General features: G+C 35.2%; 1 protein-coding gene across 1 annotated transcript in view; it reads left to right on the top strand.

The window, feature by feature from the left end:
- Nucleotides 1-26,723, top strand: part of LOC150102939 (glutamate receptor ionotropic, NMDA 2B-like) — a 173,188-nt gene that overhangs the window by 22,371 nt on the left and 124,094 nt on the right. The window contains exons 3-4 of the mRNA XM_090397451.1: nucleotides 12,471-12,721; nucleotides 17,987-18,170. Of these exons, the coding sequence (XP_090253577.1) occupies nucleotides 12,471-12,721; nucleotides 17,987-18,170 (435 nt within the window). The remainder of the gene's footprint in view (nucleotides 1-12,470; nucleotides 12,722-17,986; nucleotides 18,171-26,723) is intronic.

The following is a 26,723-nucleotide window of genomic DNA, read 5'->3' as shown; positions in this document are numbered from 1 at the left end:
ACGACTCAATGACATGTTTTCGTATGCTGCTGGTTATACTGTTGGTATGTTTTTATCTTACTCTGTGTGGGAAAAAGTAAAATTTGTATATGTGTTATCTGAAGAGTACAAAAACATTTTCTATACCAAACTTTAAGAGTTAAAGTCACGTTTAGGGTTAATTAAGTGCTCTCTCTCACCCTATCTGTAAAAGAACCAAATTCTAACAGCTCGGATTTTCGATTATGTGAACGAATTGTTTTCAGATAAAAATATTTTGCAATATTTAGTTTAGACTCTTAACATTTTCCAAAGAGTTCAATGAATTAAATTTTTGTTACTCACTGTTTCTTGATTACATTACATCAAAATAGCTGGTCATGCAAAAGAATTTTTAAATCAGATACCATCGTAACCACACTACCATACATTTATATTGTGTCAGTCTGGAAATGGCACCATGCCTCCCTAAACATTCTGTGTATTCTTTGTCAGCAAATATACACAAATCGTTTTTGTAAAATGTTCTTAAATGTCCCAAAATAAAGAATCTTTATTGAATTGAATAAAATCTTGAAAGTCTAATTTTATCATTGATGAATTTAAATAATTAGCAATAATTTTCCCTATTATATGAACAGATCGTAATTCAGTTTCCAAAAATAGTAAATGATTATCAATGTCGTCCATTTTTGGTAAAATCTCTCAGCCTTCTTCACAACTAATAGAAAAAACTTTACTTCCATCAGCTCCTGTATCATCGAGTATTAGTTCCCCATCTTGGCATTTCAGAATATAACACTCACTGAGGTCCATTTCGTAGTCAACTCTTCTTTGAAAGTAGCCGAGGATATCAGACCACTTCCTGCATATTTTTTCCCAAGTGGTCCTGGATAAACACATCACATGTATGTGTCTTTAAAATAATAATCGGTTTCCATCCTTTTAAGCTAGGTGAAGAGTTTTGTCTCGTGCTATTTTCCTGAAGAAAGAAAATTTCAATGACTTTTGTGGCTCTCCCCTTATTTTACTTTAGTTTCCTGGATACCAATCACCACAACACAATATGATAACTTCACATGATGAACAAATTGTGGTAACTACAAAGACACTTGACTCATTTATTTTTCCTTATAGTACTGTTTACCTGACCCTTAACCCTGACTGCTCCTTCCAAAAAGAAACTTTAATGCAGATGATTCACAGACATGTTTCTACATGCTGTTGGATAAAACATGACGTTAATGACGGATGTGTGTCACCCTGGGAAAATTCCAAGATATCTTTTCTCAAAAACATCACCCACAATTCCATAGCCAAACAAAACATGACAACAATGACACTATGTGTTCGGAAATTTCTGGGGAACATATGTCTCTCTTTCTGTGATATCACAGAGGGTGGCAAATGTCTTCCCTACAATGCTCCCCCACCTAACCCCATCACCCTAGTCTCTCCCCTCTCCTCCAGAAGATGTCTGTTCAGCCTAGTGGAGAAGAGTGAGCTTATCTTTTGTGGATATCTTTTAGTGATGTCACCTCCAACTGATACTGATAACTTTTTTGGAAAAAAAATTTAAAAAACGCGTTTTTCATGATAACTTTTTAGGAAAAAAAGACGTTTTTCATGATAACTTTTTAGGAAAAAAAGACGTTTTTCATGATAACTTTTTAGGAAAAAAACACGTTTTTTAATTTTTTTTTTCCAAAAAAAAAAGTTATCAGCATCAGTTGGAGGTGACATCACTAAAAGATATCTGCAAAAGATGAGCTCGGAGAGGGGAGAGACTAGGGTAATGGGGTTAGGTGGGGGCATGGTGTCATTTCCAGACTGACACAATATCAAATGTATGGAAGTGTGGTTACCATGGTATCTGATTTAAAAATTCTTTTGCATGACCAGCTATTTTGATGTAATGTAATCAAGAAACAGTGAGTAACAAAAATTTAATTCATTGAACTCTTTGGAAAATGTTAAGAGTCTAAACTAAATATTGCAAAATGTTTTTAGGTAATTACATGTTTCGAATTTTTCTCAGTGCATATACTTGTAAATAGTATTTCAGCAAAATAAAATGTGCATTTGTAAACTTAAATGAACAAAGATGAGTGGTTTTGTTGTTGTGTTTTTCCACAGTGAATTTTTTACTCAGTTATTCTGATTAGAACTTGATACTTAAATCCACAACTTTATATCTTAATGCAATTCTGTTTAATTATTTTAAAAAAATCACAACTGTGAAATTAATGCCAGCACAGGAGAAAAAAAAGTATTGAAAACTAATATCCACGTATTGATTATTTTAGAAATTGTCTAATGCTACCTATTGACATTATTTGAGTTACCTGAAAACAATTCGTTCACATAATCGAAAATCCGAGCTGTTAGAATTTGGTTCTTTTGCAGAGAGAGAGAGAGAGAGAGAGAGCACCTAATTAACCCAAAACATGACTTTAACTCTTAAAGTTTGGTATAGAAAAATGTTTGTACTCTCCAGATAACACATATACAAATTTTACTTTTCCCCACACAAAGTAAGATAAAAACACAGCAACAGTATAACCAGCAGCATGTGAAAACATGTCATTGAGTCATCTGCACAAAAGGTTCATTTTTGAAGGAACTGTCACTGTAGGGCATGGTAAGTGTAAACAGTACTATAAGAAAATACCATAGAGTCGAGTGAGTTTGGACTTAAAGTAATCATTCATCCACTGCAGCTGGTGTTTTGTGTTGTGTTGCTTTGTGTTTGGTATTGTAAAAATAATGGGTGAGCCACAAATTGTTTGAAAGTTTCTTGGTGAAAATTTCTAATTGTTTAGAATTTGTAAACGAAAGTTACCATAAATTACATGATCAGAGCTAATAAGCATTGAAATAATAATAATAAATAATTATTTATTTGTGGTGCCATATGAAGTAATCTAAGAAGAATTAGAATGAAGGAAAACGATAATGAAAAATCAACATTGTGTGAAAAATACGAATTTTCAGTTATCATTGCTATAATTGATGCACGATTTCTTTTGAATATGAGTTCAAATTTATTTCCTAAAGAAATTTGTATTTCTGATGGAATTAGTGTAAGATATGCATTGACAAAATCACCTTGTAGTTGGAAAGAATTACCTGAAAAAGTTAAAAAACAGAATTCTTGGTTAATAAAATATAACCATCAGCTGAAGTGGGAAATTGGTTCACTATCTTTGGACAAACTAAGAAATTGGATGATAGAATCAACATGGAAATATCATATATTACTTGCCAAAGGAAGAGAAAAATCAAAAACATTAACGAGGTTAATAGGGAGGCCTGTTCTTGATTTAAATGAAATTGGATGCCCAAAACGTGAAAACATAATGTGTACTTTTAAATGCTTTTGGAAACATAATGAAAGATTCTGTGCTTTTAATAATTCTCAGAAGTATATGTATTGGTTTCAAAGATATATATATACAACCCTTAATTTTACTACAGTAATAAATTCCCAGAGAACACGAAATGAAAAATTAACTTTCAGTTGAGAGTCACATTGTCAAAAACCATATGATGGCAATTCCACAAGCATGGAAGAACCTTTGATGTATTTTTCAATTTATTTATTTTCTGTATTGTTAGATTCAGTAAATACAATTTGTAAATAATATTTTATTCAAATAAAATGTGTAAATTTAAATGAACAATTGGGTGTCATTTATGTGTTATACACATTTAAGAAGGAGAATAACATTTTTTTTCTTGTGAAATTTCATGCCACAAAGTAACCAGAGAATTTTTTTTTTGATTCATTGAATTAATCGTCTTATTTGTTCATGCAAGCCTTATATATTTCAAGAAACTGTCAAATCTCGGAAGCAAAACGAATAATAGTGTATTAAATTAACAGCCAGAATTTTAGTGGAGAAGATTTCAACTGAAAAGTTACAATACCGTAAGAATTTGGCTATATTATTTTACAGAGTCATTTGTTAATAATAATAATATTACAGTCAAATAAAGGTAACAGAGAAATTAACAAAGTATATATTACAGAGCTAATATTCATTTGAAATATTGAACTCTTGGAAGCAAAAGGAATAATCGGGTAATAAATTAATAGACAGAATTTAATGGAGAAGATTTCACCTGAAAAGTTACAATACTGTAAGGATTTGACTATTTTACAGACCCATTTTTTAATAATATTACAGTCAAATAAAAGGTAACATAGAAATTAACAAAGTATATATTACAGAGCTAATATTCATTTGAAATAATAAGAAATAACTATTTATTTGTTGTGCTGGCAAAGAAATTTCTAAAAGAATACGTAAGGGCGATTTCAAAACTTTGATTGTTGCAAATATCCGTTACTTAAAATTACTAATGCTAAAGAAAAAAAAATAAAATAAATAAATTTCAGTTACAGAAATAGGTGATGAGCACAAGGAATCGCAGGTAAAATTAATAGTCAATATTGGTTTTAAAAAATTAATGTAAGCATTGATTTACTACACCAATAAATACCGATGGTAACGAAGAATAAATAATTTTAGGAAATGTGTTATTGCAAACATGTCAAGGCTAAACACTTAGTCATATGTAAGTATTTGAGAAATATCCAAAGTTGAGAAAATGCTACCTTTTGAACAATACTGCAATTTACGGATGTGACTCATGTCATCTTCACGAAAGACCCTTTGAAGAAAACCGCTCGCTGGGGGATATTGCACATGACGATAACGTAGCATCTACGGTCTATAATCTAAAGGAAGAACTACTCATCTATTTCAGGTTGCAGTATTTACAGAAATTTTGTTCTTTGTGGTTTTGTGTTGTTTGTGCTGTGGTTTGGATATAAAATTCCACTATTTTGGAATTTTTTTTTTTTTGGAATATTTGTATTTAGAAGAGCCATTCTGGAAAGCTGTAAGTAATTTTAAATTATCATTAGAATTTCTAGAATACATACAAAAGGTTTTGTAATCCATTTAACTGTCCGTTTATTTTAATTTATTTATTTAAAAATACCGTAGAGACAGCACCATTTAATTATATTATTCAGAAAAGCATAGTACCAAGATGTTCTCATTCTGGAAAGAAATGTAAGTTAATTTTTTTTTTTAACTTGAACATAACAATTGCTAATTGTAATTTCCATAATCTATGCTCGTATGTTTCGGTAAGCTTAATTCTAACACTGAATAGTTTTTTTTTATAAGAATAATCATAGGGTACATATTAGAGTATTGACATGGATACATTAGCGACTTTTCATGTCTAATGTGTGTGTGTGTGTGTGTTATTAAGGACACCATTATAATTAAATTATTCAGAAAACTAATCACATCCGCCATCACAACATACTCTAAGAATTTCCACCCTTTAGTAGTAAAGAAATATTTTATATTATATTATATTATATTATATTATATTATATTATATTATATTATATTATATTATATTATATTATATTATATTATTTTTTCTGTCTATATATGTGTTTCTTACTAACGACACATTGTGAACTACAGTATATTATACCGTTGATGGGTTGTTTTATTATTTATTCTTACATAGTATGGAAACCTCGAGACCAAACATGGAAATTTTTCAAGCTATTTCAGGCCTTTAATAAGTGGGACAGTTGTCCCAAACCGAGTGATTACATTCATCTACCCTAAATAAAGAATCAGAAACATCAGTGCTGACGACAGAATTCAACCCGTATTGGTTAACGAACCTGGAAACTAACCTGTTGTTTGGAGAGCAGATACGTGCAGATACAACCCGTCCAAAAAAGTCTCGAAATCACCTCAAACAGCCCATTGATTAGATTAACAGATACTATTTTAATACAGCAAAAATTCTGACTGCAGGATAAAACCAATCATTGTACTAATTTTTAATGAAGGTCTATTATGCGGAAATATCGAACTCATGGTACTTGATGTCGACACTTTGAACCAAATCTGATTTATATATATCAAATTTAGTAGCTGAATTAAAAATCTGTTCTTATATATTTCTTTGTTTGCAGTTAATATGCAGTCATTATGAGGTATACATTAATTTTGATCAGCCATTATATAACAGCATCATCATCATCATCATCATAACGCTGATTACGGGTATAGACCATATTGGTCTGTTCCGGCCTCATTATCCATCCAATATCATTTTTTGAGGTCTACCCTGCCTTCTCTTTCCAATTGGCTTATATTTTAGTATTTGTTTAAGATATCGGGTGTTGGCCATTTGGTTTACATGTTCTGTCCATTTTTGTTATAACTATTTAATTTTAATTCTACTAATTTTGTTTTTAGTTCTTTTAAAATGTCTTCGTTCCTTTTTATGATCTAACAATGTGTATTTTGCAGTTCTTCTCATAAATCTCATTTCACTTGTTTTTATTCTTTGTTTATCTTGTTTGTTTATTCCCGAAATTTCACTGCCATATGATAATGTGAGCACTGCTAAAGTATTGTATATTTTCAAGGAAGTTTCTTTTGTACTATATTTGGACTGAGTCTTCTATTTATCAGGCCTATAATCTGCGAAAATTATCAAGTTTTAATTTTGTATTTTTCTCCTTCATATGATATTTCACATCCAAAATAACGGAAAGTATTTATCTGTTCTGTTATTTTATTATTAATAACTACGTTTCGTCTAACTGGAGTTTGTCCACAAAATGCCATTGTTTTAGTTTTATCTATGGAAATTTTTATTCTAAACTGTTCTACAATAACGTTTAAATTATCTATTGCTCTTTGTGAATTGTCGTCATTATCTGATATCATTACCTGATCATCTGCAAATAATAGGGTATTTATTTTGTTATTTTCCGGAAAATTTCTATATCTTGATTGTTTTAAGGTATTCCACTGTATTAATATTTCATTAATGTAAATATTGAAAAGTGTTGGAGACAGAGGGCATCTCTGTCTTACTCCGTTTATAGATTGTTTTACAGACATTTTTTTCATTTATTTTTATTTTTATTTCATTATCTTTGTATATACGGCTGGGCTTTTTTTTCGGAAACAGGCAAATCGGTCCCATGAACAGACATGAAACAGTTATCGGACAAGAAAGACTATAAGAACCATATTGTTCTATAATTTTTCCCTATGAAAGTAGCAATGTATGCTCCTAATTCACGGTTCAGGTTTTGTTCTAAATGGATCAATTTTCTCATAACATTTTCGAAAATTTTTAATTTTCGGTGAACTGTTTTTTCGATGAATTGCATTTGCGAGGAATCGTCGTTCGATGAATTGTTCATCCGATGAATTGCCTTTTCGATGAATTGCCTTTTCAATGAACTCTCCGGATACCAGATTGAGTGTCCGAGGGATCATCCGAATTATTAGAGACGGCTTTACTTAAACATAAGGCTAAGTTGAGCTTTCGCTGAGAAGTACGGTCTTTCATCCACGATTGAGTGGCCTAGGGATCGTCCGAATTTTTTTGCGATGCTTTTACATTTATTTTTACCTTAAAGGAGGTTGAAACTGGTGGGGGCTCCGTGACTCTCTGCTTCGGGATAGGTTTTTGCCTGTCTCTGAGTAGGGCCACCGCTGAGATTATAGCTCTGCTTGATGGTGGGGTGAATCTGCCACTGGTAGGAGGCAATACTGAGAAGTTCTTCTCGGTGACGGGGTGAGCCTGTCATTGAGTGCAACAATGCTGAGTTTGGCGATCTTTCAGGATCGTCATAATTTTAGAGCCTGCTTTACCTATACATAAGGGCTGAAACCAGTGGGGGACTAATATGGGTTCACTCTCTTAAGGTTTTTGCTTTAAGGGAGCAATTTGAGTCTCTGGGGAAAGTGTTTTCTGGCATGGCCTACTGATGGGCTTTGTCGGTGAATGCTTTCATCGGAATATGAGCGGTTCTGCTCGCTGGTGGTGGTGGTGAGTGTAAGGCCATCACTGAGTGGAGCCAACGCTGAGATGGACGGTCTTTCGTCCAAAATTCAGTGGTCTAGGGATCGTCCGAATTTTTAGAACCGGCTTTACTTACACATAAGGCTGAGTGGAGCCACCTTTAAGATGAACGGTCTTTCCCCACGATTGAGTGGCCTAGGGTCCGTCCAAATTTTTTTGAGACGCCTTTACCTTTAAATAAGGTTTAAACCAGTGGGGGCTCCGTGAGGCTCTTCTTGGGGATAAGTTTTCGCCTGTCTCTGAATAGGGCCACCGCTGAGATTATAGCTCTGCTTGGTGGTGGTGGGGTGAGCCTGCCACTGGGTGGAACCAATACTGAGAAGTTCTTCTTGGTGACGGGGTAAGCCTGTCATTGAGTGAAACGACGCAGAGTTGGGCGATCTTTCGGGATCGTCTTATTTTTAGAGCCTGCTTCACCTATACATAAGGCTGAAACTGGTGGGGTGGGCTAATAATATAAGTTCGATCTCTTAAGGATTTTGCCTTAAGGGAGAAATTTGAGTATCCGGGGAAAGTGTGTTCTGGCACAGCCTGGTGAGGGGCTTTGTATGTGACTACTTTTCTTTGGAATATGAGCGGTTGTGGTGGGTGGAAGGCCATCACTGAGTGGAGCCAACACTGAGATTAACGGTCTTTTGTCCACTATTGGATGGTCTAGGGACCGTTCGAATTTTTAGAGACAGCTTTACTTACACACAAGGGTGAGCCCGGTGAGATTGCTAATATGAGTTCGCTCTCTTAAGGTTTTTGCTTTAAGGGAGCAATTTGAGTCTCCGGGGAAAGAGTTCTCCGGCATGCCTCATGAGAATCATTGTCAGTGAATGCTTTACTACAGAATATGAGTGGTTCTGCTCGGTGGTGGTGGTGAGTGGAAGACCATGACTGAGTGCAGCCAACGCTGAGATGGACGGTCTTTCATCCACAATTGAGTGGTCTAGGGATCGTCCGAATTTTTAGAGACGGCTTTATTTAGACATAAGGGCTGAAACCGATGGGGAGCTAATAATAATATCTGTTTGCTCTCTTAAGGTTTTTACCTTAAGGGAGCAATTTGAGTCTCCCAGGAAAGTGTTTTTTGGCACAGCCCAATAATGGGCTTTGTCGGTGAATGCTTTTCTTTGGAATATGAGCGGTTGTGGTGTGTGGAAGGTCATCACTGAGTGGAGCCAACGCTGAGATGGATGGTCTTTTGCCCACTGTTGGGTGATCTAGGGATCGTCAGAATTTTTACTGACGGCTTTACTTACACATAAGGCTGAAACTGATGCAGGGCTAATATAAGTTCGCTCTCTTAAGGTTTTTGCCTTAAGGGAGCAATTTGATTCTCCGGTAAAGTGTTTTCCAGCACGGCCCACCGAGGGGCTTTGTTGGTAAATGCTTTTCTTTGGAATATGAGCGGTTCTGCTCGGTGGTGTTGGTGGGTGGAAGGCAATCACTGGGTGTGGCCAATGCTGAGATGGACAATCTTTGGCGCACAATTGAGTGGCCTAGGGATCGTCCGAATTTTTAGAGAAGGCTTTTCTTATTCATAATACTGAAACCGGTGCGGGGGCTACTATGAGTTCGCTCTCTTAAGGCTTTTGCTTTAAGGGAGCAATTTGAGTCTCCGGATAAAGTGTTTTCAGGTACAGCCCAGTGGAGGCTTTGTCAGTGAAAGCTTTTCTCGGAATATGAGCAGTTCTGCTCAGTGGTGGTGGTGGTGGTTGGTGGATCGCCATCACCGAGTGGAGACAACTCTCAGATGGACGGTCTTTCGCCCAATTTTGAGTTGCCTAGAGATCGTCCGAATTTTTACAGATGGCTTTACATATTCATAAGGCTGAAACCGGTGGGGGGGCTAATATGAGTTTGCTCTCTTAAGATTTTTGCCTTAAGGGAGCAATTTGATTCCAGTGAAAGTGTTTTCCGGCATGACCCGGTGAGGGGCTTTGTCAGTGAATGCTTTTCTTCGGAATATGAGCGTTTCTGCTCGGTGGTGGTGGTGTGAGTGGAAGGCCATAACTTAGTGGAGCCATCGCTGAGATGGACGATCGTTTGCTCACAATTGAGTGGTCTAGGGATCGTCCACATTTTTAGCGACGGCTTTAAATTCGGACTATCAGAAGTGAATGCTTTTCTTCAGAATATGAGCGGTTCTGCTTGGTGGTGGAGGGTGGAAGGCCATCACTGAGTGGAGCGAATGCTGAGATGGACAGTCTCTTGTCCACTATTGAGTGGTCTAGGGACCGTTCGAATTTTTAGAGACAGCTTTACTTACACATAAGGGTGAGCCCGGTGAGATTGTTAACATGAGTTCGCTCTCTTAAGGTTTTTGCTTTAAGGGAGCAATTTGAGTCTCCGGGGAAAGTGTTCTCCGGCACGGCCTAGTGAGAGTCTTTGTCGGTGAATGCTTTTCTTCAGAATATGAGCGGTTCTGCTCGGTGGTGGTGGTGGGTGGAAGGGCATCACTGAGTCGAGCCAACCCTGAGATGGACGGTCTTTCGCCCACAATTGAGTGGCCTAGGGATCGTGCAAATTTTTAGAGATGGCTTGACTTATTCATTAGGCTGAAACCGATGGGGGGGCTGACTCTGAGAGGCTCTGCTTGGGGATAGGTTTTTGTCTATCTCTGAGTAGTGCCACCCTAGAGAGTACGGCTCTGATTGGTGGTGGGGTGAGCCTGCCACTGGCTACAGTCAATACTGAGAAGTTCTTCCCAGTGACAGGGTGAGCCTGTGATTGAGTGGAACGACGCAGAGTAGGGCGATCTTTCGGGATCGTCTTATTTTTAGAGCCCGCTTCACCTATACATAAGGATAAAACTGGTGGGGTCGCTCTCTTAAGGTTTTTGCCTTAATGGGGCAATTTGAGTCTTCGGGGAAAGTGTTTTCCGGCATGGCCCGGTGAGCGGCCATGCCGTGACAGTGAAAAAGCATTGGTTTTCGGTGAATGCTTTTCTTCGGAATATAAGCGGTTCTGCTCGGTGGTGGTGGCGGTGGTGGGTGGAAGGCCATTTCTCAGTGGAGCCAACGCTGAGTGGACGGTCTTTCGCACATTATTGAGTGGTCTAGGGATCTTCCGAATTTTTAGAAGCGGCTTTTCTTACACATAAGGCTGAAACCGGTCTGGGTAGTGACCTCCCACCATAATGTAATTTATTTTTTAGTTTTCAACATAATCTCCCTTAATACGATACTCCAGCGCCATTATCACATCCCTGTAGTGGTTCTCAGTAAGATCTGCAAAATACCCTTCTACAGCTGCAATCACCTCTTGCTTCGAAGAAACACGCTGACAAGTGAAGAAGAGTTTTAGTTTTGGGAAGAGATAGAAGTCAGAGGGGGAGCCAAGTCTGGAGAATGGGTTGGATGTTCCAACAATTCATAGTGCAGACCCCTTAATTTTCCCATTGCCAAAACACCTTTGTGGTCAGGTGCATTGTCCTGATGAAATATGATTTTTTCTTCTGCAAACCGGGTATTTTCTCACAAATTTTTTCGTCTAGTCTGGTTAAAATGCTTTAGCATTCCAGAACACTGATGCCATGACCGTTCTTGCTGATGGAACCGACTTTGTCTTCTTTGGCGCTGAATAACAGACATCTGTCAGCTGTTTTGACTACTGATTGGATTCTGGTGTGTAACGGTGAATCAAAGTCTCATCCATAGTAATAAATCGACGCACAAAATCAGTTTTATTCTTGTTAAAACGGTCCAAGCACTGTTCAGTCATTTTCAGTGTGCGTTTGTGATCTGCTTTGAGCAAGCAGGGCACCCATCTTGCGCAAAGCTTATTCACTTGCAATTCACAACGGAGGACTAGAGTGCCCATAAACTTTTATGAACTTCGAATGAATTTCTATTGGCGTTAAATCTTCTTTCACAAAGAATTTTATAACAGCACGATACTCAATTTTATCCATTTCAAGGAATACACACAACAATTTTGCTTCAGACAGCTGCATGAAACAAATCACTCAACAGAATGACTTTCAATTTCACATGGATGCTTATGACAGATTTCCCAACTTAGAAAAATAAAATCTTGCCGATAATTTTGGCATCCATTGATGGTAAAATTATCCGCAAGATAATTGCCGATAGTCGAGGCCGAGAACATTTCACACCATCCTCGTAATTTAATCTTATTTCTTTTTTATTTCTTTTTATTTTCTTTTTATTTTATTTAATTCTTTCATTCCACTATGTATAATGAGTTATTCTTGCCTTAATTGATTTATGTATCCAAATCATTACACCAGATTTTGCATGTACAGTATTTGTTTGTCCACTCCACTATGTATGTTATTGTAATTAGCTGTTTTTTATGTTCCTTTACGTTTCTTTTTTTGTTTCTGTAAGAACCAATTTCTATATTTTCGTCATTTCAAATTTTATCTAATTCTCCTCATTTATGTACTATACTTCTAATGTTCTGTGTAGCATATTCAAATGTTCCGAATAACAGCATATTTTTGAAGAAAAAAAATTTTACTCGTGTATTATGCCATTTTCACGTTTTCATTCTGTTTTCTTCATAGAAACGTTCTGTAAATAACAGTTTTTCTTGTGTTATGCTAGGTTCAGTATCTTAAACATCATTACATTGAAAAGTAACAACAGCGATGGAATTAAAGTCGAATTGGAAGACATAGCAAAGAGTGAAACACGAATATTTCTTCTTTTCTGTGAACCATTGGAAGCAGTACAGATAATGTCGGCTGCGAATGCCCTCAAGATCACTGGAGAAAATTACGTATGGATCGTAACTCAAGCAGTTATGAGATTTATTGATAAAGTTGCTCCACTGCAATTTCCACCAGGAATGTTAGGTACGATTAACTGTTTTTCTGTCAAAAAATGACGCATTCTGAATAGGAACATTCTAGCTCTCCTTTTTACACTATTTTATTTATTGCTTATTATTAAGATAGTGTACATGCAAGGCTGTGAATATTAGTAATCTAAATGATTATTCGTTATTATCTAAGTGATTATTATTGAATTAGAAATATTGAATTAGAAATTATAATTCTATTATGTATTTATATATATATATATATATATATATATATATATATATATATTAAAAACTTTGTGATGTACACAAAGGTCACTTATGCAGTGCATATGCAAGATACTTGGTCACGTGCTTCATGACGTGATAATTCCCTGATCATTTGCTTCAGTGTACACCTGATCCTCTGATGCTGATCAGTCATCATCAATGGTTGATCACAGTGGGAAAAACAAAGGATCTTTCTGAGTTCGATAAGTAGCTTATTGTGAGTGCTCGTCTGGCTGGATTCACGATTTTGAAAATAGCAAAACTGGCTGGTTTCTCAAAAGGAGATGTTTCAGCTGTTTAAACAGTAGGAACGTATCTCACATTCCTTGTCTAAGAAGTGTAACTATTTTTCTAAAACAATCAGGAAGGAGATCGCTGTCGTCTGAGAAGGCTTGTACGGACAAACAGAACTTCCTGTCTATAACAATTAATCGAAGCATTTAATTAAGGTTGTTCCCAACTCATATATCACCAAACTATGCCCAAGGAATTAATTGAAGTCAATTAGTATTGGCAGTCGCGTACCTCTACGGAAACCACTGATTTCAGGGAATAACCAGAAATGTTGTTGACAGTAGCGTGACTGGACACTGGAAGACGAAAAATGTTACGTGGTCCAACCAGTCACAGTACACCTTGTTCGGTGCCACGGTAGACAGAGAGTTTGGCGGGAGCCGAATGCAGTTATGAACCCAGCTTACCTTGTAAACGCAACTCAAGTTTCTGGTTCTGGTGTGAGATATTGTATGTTGATACGGAACGAGTCCCCTGATATTGCAGAAGATCAGGTGTACACTGTTGTCAATGACGGCCTTCGTGTAAAGTTGAATTTTTTTTATCAAGCAGGTGAAAGTTGTTTCATGGAAGACAATGCTATTATACATCGCTCAAGAATTGCTCAGCAGTGGTTCAGGGAGCATGACAGCCAACACCTTAACTGGCCACCATAGAGCCAAATACGAATCCCAATTAGTTGTATAGGACATTTTAGAAAAACAGATCCGGGAGCAAAGTCCTCTTCCGTCAAATGTGAGCCAGTTAAAGAACTATTCGGTGAACGCCTGGTATATTGTAGACATAGATATACAACACCTGGTGGAATCTATGCTAACCCCATTTAATTTTATTTAAATAATTAAATAAAATTAAATAATTTTCTTAAATATAAAGAGCCAACAGGCTTTAATTAAATAATTTTATTTAATTATTTATAATTAAATAAAAAACTTTTGTTTAATTATAAATAATTAAATAAAAGTTTTTAATTCAGCAGTATGTGCAGGTTTCCAATTCATTCTGTAGATATTCATGATATTCTTTGAATATCCCTTCGAAGTTTTGTTGAGGCCTTTGCAATGTTCTAATATTATTCTCTTCAATTCCATGTTAGCACGATATCATAAAATTATGCCATAATATTACCGCACTGTAGGGCACTCACTCCTTTTATAATAACCTGGTAGCTCTAATCCCATGCATTACGACTAGTGGATCTAATCTATGCAATGAAAAGCAAGACTACCACTTCCAAACTTCATGGTTGGAACACCACATTTAAATAAAAACTTCTCCAGGGATAATTTTTGCGCAAAGCCGTCAAAACTAACACAATAGTTTCAATGTCTTTGGATTTGAAGAATTGGTAGTGACCTCTCACTAAACAGAATGGATTTTTATTATTACACGACCCAGGGTCTGGTCTGCGTGCTTAACCTATTCCGATCACGAATGTGTATATAGCTCTTCAGTGAAATTTCATGACATGCAGTTCTCCGTAATTTGTTTGGGGAAGACAGGTTAACATGAATTTTCAAGCAGCGTTACTGGTTATCAGTATGTTAGCAATGTTTAGGCTTTTTTGAGAGTACTTAATTGCTGCGTAAACAGACCTTAAGATATTTTCTCAAAATGACATCCGACTATCAATTACTGAAACGCTGTTAACGTTAGTGATAAGTCTAAATGATTTCCACGTGCATGACTAATGTCGTTTATAGAACGGCAAAATTTTAACATTGCATTGTCGTATTATTTTCTTAATTCTTCGATTGTAGAATGGGAAAAATATGCTATTTTCCTTTAGGCATAATATTCAACAACAAACAATGGTTCTCTACAGCCAACTAATTTTTGGCAGAATGTCTTGATTTCTATTGTTTCTGAAATCAGTTGATGTTTCGCCCATTCTTCGTTAAACTTACAGTTAGTGTAATGCTTTCCATTTGTAGCTGTTCCTTATTGTGAGGTGATTCTTTTTCTTCTACAAAGTTATAATAGCGAAGCATATCTTCTGTTCATTTTTTATGCAATTACAGGTTATTGTTTAGGGAAGACAGGTTTGTCACAACAACCCCAAATTCCTCGATTCATAACCAAGCAACAGTGCTAGAATGTGAAAGCAACAGAGTGAGCCAAAAACGATCATCGGAAAGCCCTACTGGAAGGATCAATGACCTCAATACCTGAATTATTCTTTAGACCACACGTCTTTCTACGGAGAGAGAACAGTAAGGGTATGCAAAGACCAAAGCACAACCTGACCGCAAAGATCATTATCTCTTATCTTATATATATGAAAGATAGAGATGCCGCATTGACAAAACGACAAACATGTAAATGGACAAAATGCATGGAGAGAAGGCTTTCCACACACGCAAGCGAGAGAAAGAGAGAGAGAGAGAGAGAGAGAGAGAGAGCAAAGCCCAAACAAAGACAGCCATATGCATGTGTACCCCGAAATCCACCCGCTAACATAGCTAGTCTCAGATCAATATTAGCATTAGCAAACCCGCAATATATGATCACGCGCGAGCACGCGCGCGCACACACACACACACACACCTACACACGCGCGCACACACACACGCAGGGAAAGCGGACAGGTTAAACTTAAAGCTAGAAATGCACAGCTACAAAGATTATAGGCGCAAAAAAGAAAACATCGCGCTGCACAAGGAGATATCCCTGCTTCAGCACACGATGCATAGGGTGAGATCCCAAGCAAAATCCAAATGGGTTCTTCTAATGGTTTCCAAGATAACTGTTTACTGACCTTGTTTTAGCATATTTTAACGTATAATTTTAATTCCGTAGATATTTTTATATTAATCCCACACACGAAATTCTGCTAATCCTATGCTCCCCACTAAATGTCTCAAGCATATCGGTGCCTTACGCGAAAAGAGGTTAAGGGTAAAGAAATTTGTTAATATATTTCTTGAACAACAGAAGTTGTAAAAGTTGTATTCCTTGAGGAAGTGAGAATGAGGGAGGCTGATCCAAAAAAGCATATGAATTGAATAGAAGAGGAAGGAAATGAACAGTAAGTGAATTTTGTGCCGCTGATTTTCGTGCTCTTAAAGGTCTAGAAGAAGGTAGAAGAAAGAGCCAGTTTAGAATAAATATTCATAGGCAGTGTTCAGCTTACCAGAGAGAGAGTATTGACTCATATAGACTTTGAGGTCTATAAGAGTAATCGAGAATAAATCTGTTAGAGAAGAAACATCATTTAATAGGATGGTCCTATTCTGGATTGTATAAATTAATCTTAGGGGCATCTGATTGCATCAGGCCAAAAGTGCGAACATTATTCTAAAATATACCGTGCAAGAAACTTTACAGGAGAGTTCTGTTTACTGTATTGTATTTTTGCAACCTATTTCTGACAGACCCTCACAAGTGATCCAGTATACATTAAGAGAATATATGTATAAGATTCCAAACGACCGAGTGTTGCGTACCACGTTTTCCTGTAAAAAGCACAGAGAATCGGATACTAATAAAGAATTTTAGACATATATCACACACACACATACACGCGCTCGCGCACGTGACGTGTAACTAGAAAATTCCAGCTGTGGTTATTTGGTGAAATGGATGCTAAGAATAAATGTCATTTGTTTTCATAGAGTCTGTGTTGTAGCTGTGGAACTAACGTTTGCACACATAGCGCTAGGCCACCCGAAGAAAGATCAAACTAGGTGTACACTCCTAATTGTCGACTCGGCGAACTTTTTGAAAACCTTTCTTCGACCTGTCCCTGAGTTAATCGATCTCTGACATACGCAAGCAGGTTTTTCTCTTAGAAACTAGGGTTTATTTTTCGTCCCGTAAACTCGAGAAAATGAACCGTGGAACCCACATTATTTCAGACAATAAATATAGTTTAAGGATCAGGAATCACAAGATAGCAATACTTGTCAGAGTCTCTTAACTGGATGCCGTTAATGTTTACTGATAGTCTTGGACCAGCTATCTCTGATTGAACTCCTCCCCCCCCCCCACTCGTCTCCAAAAGGTCGATAGGAATAAAACGGTCTCTCTTATTACTGATAGGGGAATAAGAGATTAGCGGATTTAGTATTTATTTATATTTAATTGTTTTCATGCAATGGAGTAGAGATCTAAGCAGATCAATAATCCATTATCAGAATCCATAATCCATTTGCTTCGCGGTTTCGTTTCTAGTTTTGATGCAGTCTTTTAATTGCTTCATCTTTTATTAAAGATGACTAATTATGAAATAATTCTCTTTAATAATTGAAAAAAAATAATAATAATAAAACAGTAGAATATCATCATATGCAAACGTAAGACTATACTGATCTCAAAGCTAGAAATAGCCGATCCTGTATTATATCGCAATCAGATGGATTGCACAACGATTCCAAGAGCAAAAAGCATTACATCAAGAAGAATGGTATGGACACCAACTGATCTGAAAATGTATTACTGTTTCATTCAAATATGAAGTGACAATAACTTAAAATAACTTTTATAAAGTTTACTTGATTCGAGATTCTGCATCACTTGATTTTAAACTTGATTACCCCTAACAACAAACACCATTATGGCAAACGTTCTGGTTTTAATTTTTCAGATTAAAATTACTTTATATTAAGGTCTTCCCTTCACACAATAAGGGTGAGATCTTTGCAGAAGTTCTTCCATCAGTGTGTCAGTTTAATTTACCATTGTTACAGCGCATTGTCTTTATGTTCCATTTGATGATATGGTTTTATTATTGTAGGTGTTTATTTCAATGGAAGTGCTCATATTATTAATGAAGAAATTGAAAAAACAGTGACAGTGTTTGCGCATGGAGTAGAACTTTTTTACAATGATCCCAAGAATAAAAATGAGATCCTCGAAACAAATCTTGATTGCAATAAAACCGGCGAAATTCGTTGGAATAGAGGTGATCATTTTTTTAGGTAAGTTCTATGAAATATTTCTGACATATAGTATATATACCCATATGATTGAAGATATAAGGAAAATAAATATAAAATGTTTTAATTCTGCTCATTAGTTTGTTATAACTGTTCCGTATAGCTAAAAATGGATGTAATATTTATATTAAAAAGATCATTTTGCTGTAGTATATCTACTTCTCTATTCCCCAGCTGTTGATACCAAGATTCACTGAAGAAGTGGAAGATCCCGTGTATTTTGTAATCTGGTGATGTATCAGTACAGAGAAAGTCAGTTAGTACTTTGCTTAATACACATTGCGGACTGTTAATCTAGAACGTCCTCAACGTCTATAGAATTCAGAGCTTTGTCGAGACCGATGTCCATTCAAGACTATAAAGTAAGTAGTCAGAGATATTAAGGAAATGTTAGTTTCTATGAAGAGCCTTTTTGATGTGGTAATGATTGAAGAACGACTAGTGCTGCATCATAGTCAACACAAGATGAGTCGCTGCAAAAATCACAAAATCTGCCATTTTAGCGATGATATCCAAGAACGGTATTTTTTGTGTATACTGCTAATCGTCCACGAACCAAAAACATTCGATCAACCGCAATCCTGTGGCCAGAAAATATATAGTTGCTCTGAGAAGCAGAATGAAACATGCAAGGATCGTGAAGTCTATTTAAAAGAATATAATTCGTAGCTCAGCACAATAATTGTCCAAGGGAATACATCAAAACGCACAATACTTAGGACATTTCAAACATGGAGAATATAGTAAAAACAATCTCTCGACATTTAAGGAATGGAAAAAATAGCCTGCTCCGAAGAATCTCTGTACCATTTATTCCAAGCTGGGACATACAGGTGAAAGCATTGTCACATACTCTCAGATGAAATTTTTAATGAGTGACAATACCTCAGAAATCTTGTAGTTGTAGTAGTATGATAGAGTGGAGAGCATTTTTGTCTTGAAACATACATTTATTTTGATACCGGTAGAAAAGTGGAATGCTAAAAGCTGCTTGAACTTTGTTGCTGATCACATGCATTCCTTCGAGCTCATCTTATCCATCGGTTTTAGGAATGGGAGTGCGATTTTCTGCTTCACCGAACTGGTGAATCAGCGAATCTTAACATATTTGGGCATCAGTAAAATTTTACGCGCTATTTGCAAAAGGGAGTACCCGAAGTACATGGAATACGTACAGTGTACGGTGAACTTTATAAAAGTTATTTTAAGTTATTGCCACTTCATATTTGAATGAAACAGTAATACATTTTCAGATCAGTCGGTGTCCATACCATTCTTCTGGCTGTAATGCTTTTTGCTCTTGGAATCGTTGTGCAATCCATCTGATTGCGATATAATAGAGGATCAGCTATTTCTAGCTTCGATATCAAGCCAGTTATTCTTCAACTAGAAAGCAAGAATATTAAAAATAGATGGATGACGGAGGCAAGAAAACTCAAGATTACAGCTCAACAATTTGATGAACAGTTAAAACCGGTGCCCGTCTACATAAACGAACACCTGACCAAACTCAATAAGCAACTCCTTTATGAAGCAAAACAAAAGAGAGCAAGTGGTGCAGTCAAATATGTATGGGTAAGAGATGATAAACTATTCATGAGAAAGAACGACAACACAAAAGTGATACGGATAAAAACACCTGACGACCTGGAAGAACTCAGTCAAAGTAGGCAGCAAATCTAAATATTACCTACGAATAACTGGAATAATAAAGACCAAAATGGATTTAAGATTCCAAATGAATAGCTTAGATTATGATGCAACTGTAAACTGTAGAAAAACTATATAATCTAACCTCCGTAAAAACCTTTATAAACACTACCACAAACTCCTCCAAGAATTTTAACATATATCATGTCAATATTAGGTAGATAAAGTCAACTTTTGATAATTTAATGTTACTTTTCACAGAAATCCAGTCATATATAGAAGTACTTAAGTGAAATATGGATCAAACAATTTGAGGTTGATCTTTATTCTCTGGCAGATTACGACACCTATTATGATTGTCGCGACTATAATCGTTTAGGTGGATTAATTCTATACGCTAGAAAAAATATTTTTAAATTTCATAGACTGGAATCAAAAATGCAAAGCGCTGAAACTGTGATGATTTACGATACAGCAATGAATATACCGGTACTTATATTTACTATATACCGTACACACGATGGCCCAGTCGATATCTTTCTATCAGAGCTAAATAATCTCCTAAAGGCCTTAAAACACGACAATGTCATACTAGTGGGGAATATAAATTTGGAGCTTTATAAGAGTAATAGTAAAACTGAAGAATATAAAAATATATTATCCACTCATGGGTTTCTTGCTTACATCGATGGCAATACGAAAGAAGCGAACAACTCAGCAAGTTGCATTGATCATTCATGAGAAACAGAATGGCGTATGAGGCTCTGCAATCTACTTTAGCAAAATTACAGATCACCATTCGATGCTGTTGAAACTATTCTTACATAATAGCGTTAACATGAGCTGTGCAGATAGTCATAAAAAATTCGAAATAGGAACCAATTATAATAAATTTGAGAACTACATAAAACATCATCAACTGCCTCAAACCGACATATTAGACATAAATCAGCTATATGAGGAATTTATCAAAATGATTAAATATGCAGACAGCAAATAGCAATATCACAAAAGAGTTACTACAAAAAAAGAATATTCACACACACTGGATAACAGATGAATCAAAAATATGATAAGGACAAAAGGGAAGCTCTATCATAAGCATAGGAAAAAACTCTACAATTTAATGTTTGAACATGATTACAAAAATTTCGCTAAATATGTAAAGGAAAAAATAAAGCAGGCAAAAGAACATTTTCTTCTATCGAAATTTCTTTCTTGTAATAATGATAAAAGTAAAGAATGGAGGCTGGTTAATATGATAATAGGTAACACAAAGCACAAACACACGAGAATTCCCAGAGGGAAATGACATCACCGATGTACTTAACAAAATGAACAATCACTTTACAAACTATGGTAGTTGTGATTTCGACCCTGCAGAAAGGACAAAGTACGTGAGTCACCTTCCATGGATTTCTCTACACGGAGTAAACGAAGATGAGGTAAAGAGTGAAGCAATCGGATTAAAAAAGGGAAAAAATGGGAAGTGACAATATAAATGTCAAAAAACTAAACATTATCATGAAATACAAATTAGAGTTCTTTACAAATATCATTAATAAATCCTTTGAACACGGAAAGTTTATAGAACACTTAAAGACTGCTTCAGTTGTACCTCTATATCATAGGTTCCCAAAGTGGGCGGTACCGCCCCCAAGTTGGCGCTGAAGCCCTCTAGGGGGAGGGGGGGGGACAGGGATTACAAGCATTTGGGAGAGTTCAGGCGGTCTAGGGATCGGTGGCACTTTATAGAAGAAATTAATAATATATATTTAAAAATTAATTATTTTCGTGATTTTGCGATTAGATAATCATTTAAAATTTAAATATTGCATTTTAATTCATCTTATGCCCGTCTTAAACGATCGATTTTTTTATCAGTTTTCTATTTCAATTATTTAATCATTTGAAAATTTACCATGTCAGATAGAAATAGATGTCAATTTTCTATGTCACTGAGAAAATAGCATGTGTATATAAATAGGTTATGTTTACAGTAGCAAATATATTCGTTATATTTCATTTCAAAATTTATATAAAATGTATAAAATCACTTTTCTAATAGATTTGTACAAAAATAAACCCACTTTTATATTATTTATATAATGGGGAACGTTACAAAATTTATGTCTTGCAAAGTGGGTGGTGGCCCGAAAAAGTTTGTGCACCTATGCTCTATATAAAGGAGGTAACAGAAATGAAATAAAAAATTATAGACCAATATCTGTACTATCCACAATCTCAAAGGTTATTGAAATTCAAATAAAAAACGCTTAAATCGCTATTTAAATACCCTATCCTTTTACTCAATTAATCAATGTGGGTTTAGATCTGTTTACAATACCGAAAAGGCGCTATTGGAGTTTCATAAGAGGGTCTGTAGTGGAATCAATAAAGGAATGCACACAGCAGCCGTTTTTCTTGAAATATCTAAGGCGTTCAACTGTGTTCATCATGACCTATTGCTACCGAAAATGCCCAAATACAGCACCAGATATTACTAATGACTGGTTCAGATCCTATCTGAATAATATAAAACAATATACCAGCTACGGCACATTCAGTAGGGCAACAAAAATAATAAAATAAGGAGTCCCGGAAGGGTCTGTACTAGGACCCATCCCATTTATAATATGTATTAATGATTTATGTAAATACAAACTTTTTGGCAAAATGATATCCTTCGCCGACGACGCGGCATTAATATACACCGAAACAACCTTTGAAGATCTAAAAAATCGGATTAATAGTGATATGTTAAAATAAAGTAAATGGTTTAGCAATACTGGACTTAACATTAATACCGATAAAACTAGAAATATGTACTTCACGTTAAAGATAAGCTAGACCATGATATAACCATAAAATGGCATGAAAGAAAATGTAGCGACATCGTAAATTGTAAGTGTAGCTTAATCAAAAAAATAATAAAAAATCAGTCACGTATTTGACCTCCATATCGATAGCAATATGAAATGGAATCCCCACACCACTTTCTTAACAAATAAGTTTAGGTTCATAATTAATAGAATATATTATGTTAAAAAATTTGGAAATGCAGCATTCTTAAGATGCTTGTACTATTCCTGAGCCTCACTGAGATATGGCATTACCTGTTGGGGTGGAGATTATTAGAACAATCTGCTTTCATTATAATAACAATACAAAAGAGAATAATTAGAGCCATAACCACCACCGACTTCGCACATTAAACCAACGATCTGTTTGCAATGTGCATAATATTCTACCACTACAGAAACTATATCTCTATGATTGTCTATTATACGTAAAAAAGAACGCTGAACGTTTCTTGGTATATAATGTAGACTATGGATTTCGATGCGGCCGGAACATGCCCAAGGCAAACAAAGAATTTTTTCATAAATCCTTCGAACACCTAGCGACAAGCAGCAACAAACTCCCAAATGAAATCAAATCTATAACCTCAGCATTTAGAAAAAGATTGAGAGAGTACCTCATGGGACTAAACAATGTTTACAATTACTTTAAGCGTATAGTATAAGGGATCATTATAACTCGCATATCATATCCAATTAAGGTACCAATATACTAACTAGTTCATTCACTTAGGACAATGTTTCTCAAACTTCAGATATCCGCTTACCCCTTCTTAAATTTTCATTATTACCAAGTACCACTTATCAAATAATAAATAAATAAAGTATATTTCATTGTAAATATCTATTTTATTTGAATTGATATGTTCATGTAAACAAAAAATATGATTTATTTTTAATAGAACAAAATTTGGAATAGGTTTTTCTTCATTTCCCGTTCATGAAAATCTACATTTCAAGTAATTCATATCATACGAAGATTTTTCATCTTTTAACTAGTTGGTTCTCTAGAGATCAGACGACACACCATTATCAATTTCATTTGATCCAGATGCAATACCAACGTTTTCTTGTTGCTTACAGCTACTTGAATTTGCTATACAGTATTGCTCTCTTTTGTGGGTTTTATAAATCCATTCTTTAAACAATCATCTATTCTTAAGAATTTGAAAGCTAAAAAAATTATCGTATTTATTCGAATATAACTCGCACTTTTTTTCCCAAAATTAAAGGCAAAAAATCCTGGTGCTAGATATATGCGGGGATTTTCGGAAAATAAAGTTTTCAGGGAAAAAAAAGCTGCAAATGATGTGACTTACCAAGAAGCTCCTACTCACTATCGCTACTCTAGGTATCGAGAATAGTTTCCTTGTGTGCATGTCAAAGTCATCTACCCAAATAGCTTCATCTTCTTTCCCATTATTTCAAACAAAAATTACCAGTAATTTACATGATTTCAGATACCTAAAGCAGTTATGAAGAAATGCATATGATTGGTGCGGTATTAACAAAAGATCGCGCGAACCAAAGACAAATTGGCATTTCAACAGTTGAGTTGAAATGCTAATTCTCTTCAACCAAATTCCATAATAACTGAAACAGATTCACTATATATTTCTTAGTTTTAAATCCTTCACGAAGGGGTGGTGTCCAGCAAAACCACATGTTGCACCGGCAACATATGGTTTTGCTTGAGTCTATACAGCAGTTTCTGTTAGAGGGGAGATGTGATTCATTAGTTAGTGCTGTTTTTATCCCAGTTGTCTCTAAATGCATATAATATAATGATTCCATGCGTTAATGATGCATAGCGAAAAAAGGGACACGCGTATCACACTTTGAGAAACACTGACTTAGAAGACTAATATATTAACATGTACATCAAATCAAACCGTGTAAGGTGAGCCTTCATGGATACTGTCACTGGACTCGCAGTGACCGTTTCGAACTAATTTAATTCTCTAGTAACCAGTATGGCTACAGCCCTTGGTTACACATAAATACAAAAACTAACTTACTTTATCAGTAAAACCAGTAACTTATTATAAACTACGAAAACTATCCGAACTGTACAGGGTGTTTCAAAACGAATGACCCGATTTCAAATAATTATATTTAATAATAAAAATGTGGTACAGTTACAAAATCAATTACTAAGTATGAAGTAAGGCCTAATGTTTCACTGACCACAATTACTAATGCTCATTTGAAATTCATTTGTGATTCGCGGTTGTAGAGATATGCAATTTTCAAATCGTAACATTGGTTTTGAAACACGCTGCATTTTACTCTATTTGTATATATAAGGAAACATCTATTAACTAACAAAATCATAACCAGCAATAAGTGTAATTACCAACAGAAAATGATAGTAATACTTGAACTGTATTGTATAATATTGTACACTGAATTGTACAACTTAAATTGTATAATATAAAAATCGTGTATACGTGATGGAAATGATAACTTACAAACCTTTAAGTACAACAAGGCAACTTCTGAAATGTAATCAAGCCTGCGATTATGGATAAACTAATTAATGAAATAATAATAATGAAACAGTATAATCCTATAAATTAATATTATTCAATGTACCTTTATGATATAGCAATTGTATCCAAGAAAAATAGAAACCAGTAGACGTTTCGCAGAAACGCCAGTGAAAACGATTAATAATATCGCAGTGACTCATTGCTGAAATTCTGGAAGAAATGTTTGCGTGAATCATGGGGGAACATCCCAAGAGACTTAGAAAGAATATTATACGCGAATTATTATTATTATTATTATTATTATTATTATTATTATTATTATTATTATTATTATATCTTTTCTATCTTGTTTTCCTATTATCCCTACTTACTGGATCATTTTTCCCTCAGACTGGTCATGCCGATGAAGGAACGAACTTAAATATGCTTGAATTTGGAAAAAAAAAATATTGTTTATATTATTGTATCTTGGTATATACTATAGTAGCATGTTATCCAGCTAAAGAACCTTCCTTTATATGGAACCAATAGTATCCTTGCATATTATCCTCTGTGCAAGGAAATTGTTTATTCCATATAAAATACGAAAGAAAGATATTTATTGAATAATACTACTTCAAAATATAATGGATTAACAAATTATGAATTACACGACATATTTTGGTAACTCGCATTTTGATTTATTAATATGCTTTTATTTCATCCACGAAAGGAAAACATTTGTTTATTTGTTTTCATACTATTAGAAAGCAGCGGCGGAGAAAAGGAGTGACTTTTTGCCTGTATGTTTGCCTTATAATAGTAGTAGTAGTACAAGTCGTGTGTTCAGAGAAATGTGTTTGTTTCATTCTAAAACAGGAGATACCCTAATAATTATTATTTATATTCTACAGGATTGTTCGGATTGGATGGCAGAGTTGATGTACCTGACGCAAAACAACAAATTGCGATATAGCTTGTTGTTTTGCGTCACTCCTCCAACAAACTGTGCTTGCCGGAGGCGTGATGTGAACTAAAAATGTTAGGGATTTAAACAAATAACCAGGATTTTAACTTGTAAATGTATTTTCTCCACATGTTTCCTTGTCTATATGGCTAACATCATCACCAGAAAAATCTGAAATGCTAGAAAGTATATCTTTCCGAAAGATTTTATTTTTGAAAAATTGCAGATTTGAAAGCACTGTATAATCGCTGCATTTTTAAGAATCAAAGAAAATTTAAAAGAAGACAATAAAAAAGAACAAACAGGTAGATTATTATATCTGTACACGAATGTAAGGAGTATCAGAAACAAAGGGATAGAGTTTGCTGACTTAGTTAATATCTTACGATCTCAGATTGCAGGTATTAGTGAGACCTGGCTGTCAGAATCAGACCTACTAACTGGTATCGAGTGTCGTGGCTACAGTATTTTTAGGAATGATAGGAGAGGAGGGGCGTGCTGCTAATGATATCGGATGACTTAACTCCAGTTAGAGTTGAGACCTATGAATGTAGTAATACTACTAACAATATTTCACGTGGCAGTG

This window comes from Typopeltis vanoorti, chromosome 9, assembly GCF_054136105.1.
Source record: "Typopeltis vanoorti isolate ZY-2024b chromosome 9, IOZ_Tvanoo_1.0, whole genome shotgun sequence".
Lineage (NCBI taxonomy): Eukaryota > Metazoa > Arthropoda > Arachnida > Uropygi > Thelyphonidae > Typopeltis > Typopeltis vanoorti.
The sequence above is the reverse complement of the archived record's forward strand: the minus strand, read 5'-3'. Positions and strand labels throughout refer to the sequence as shown.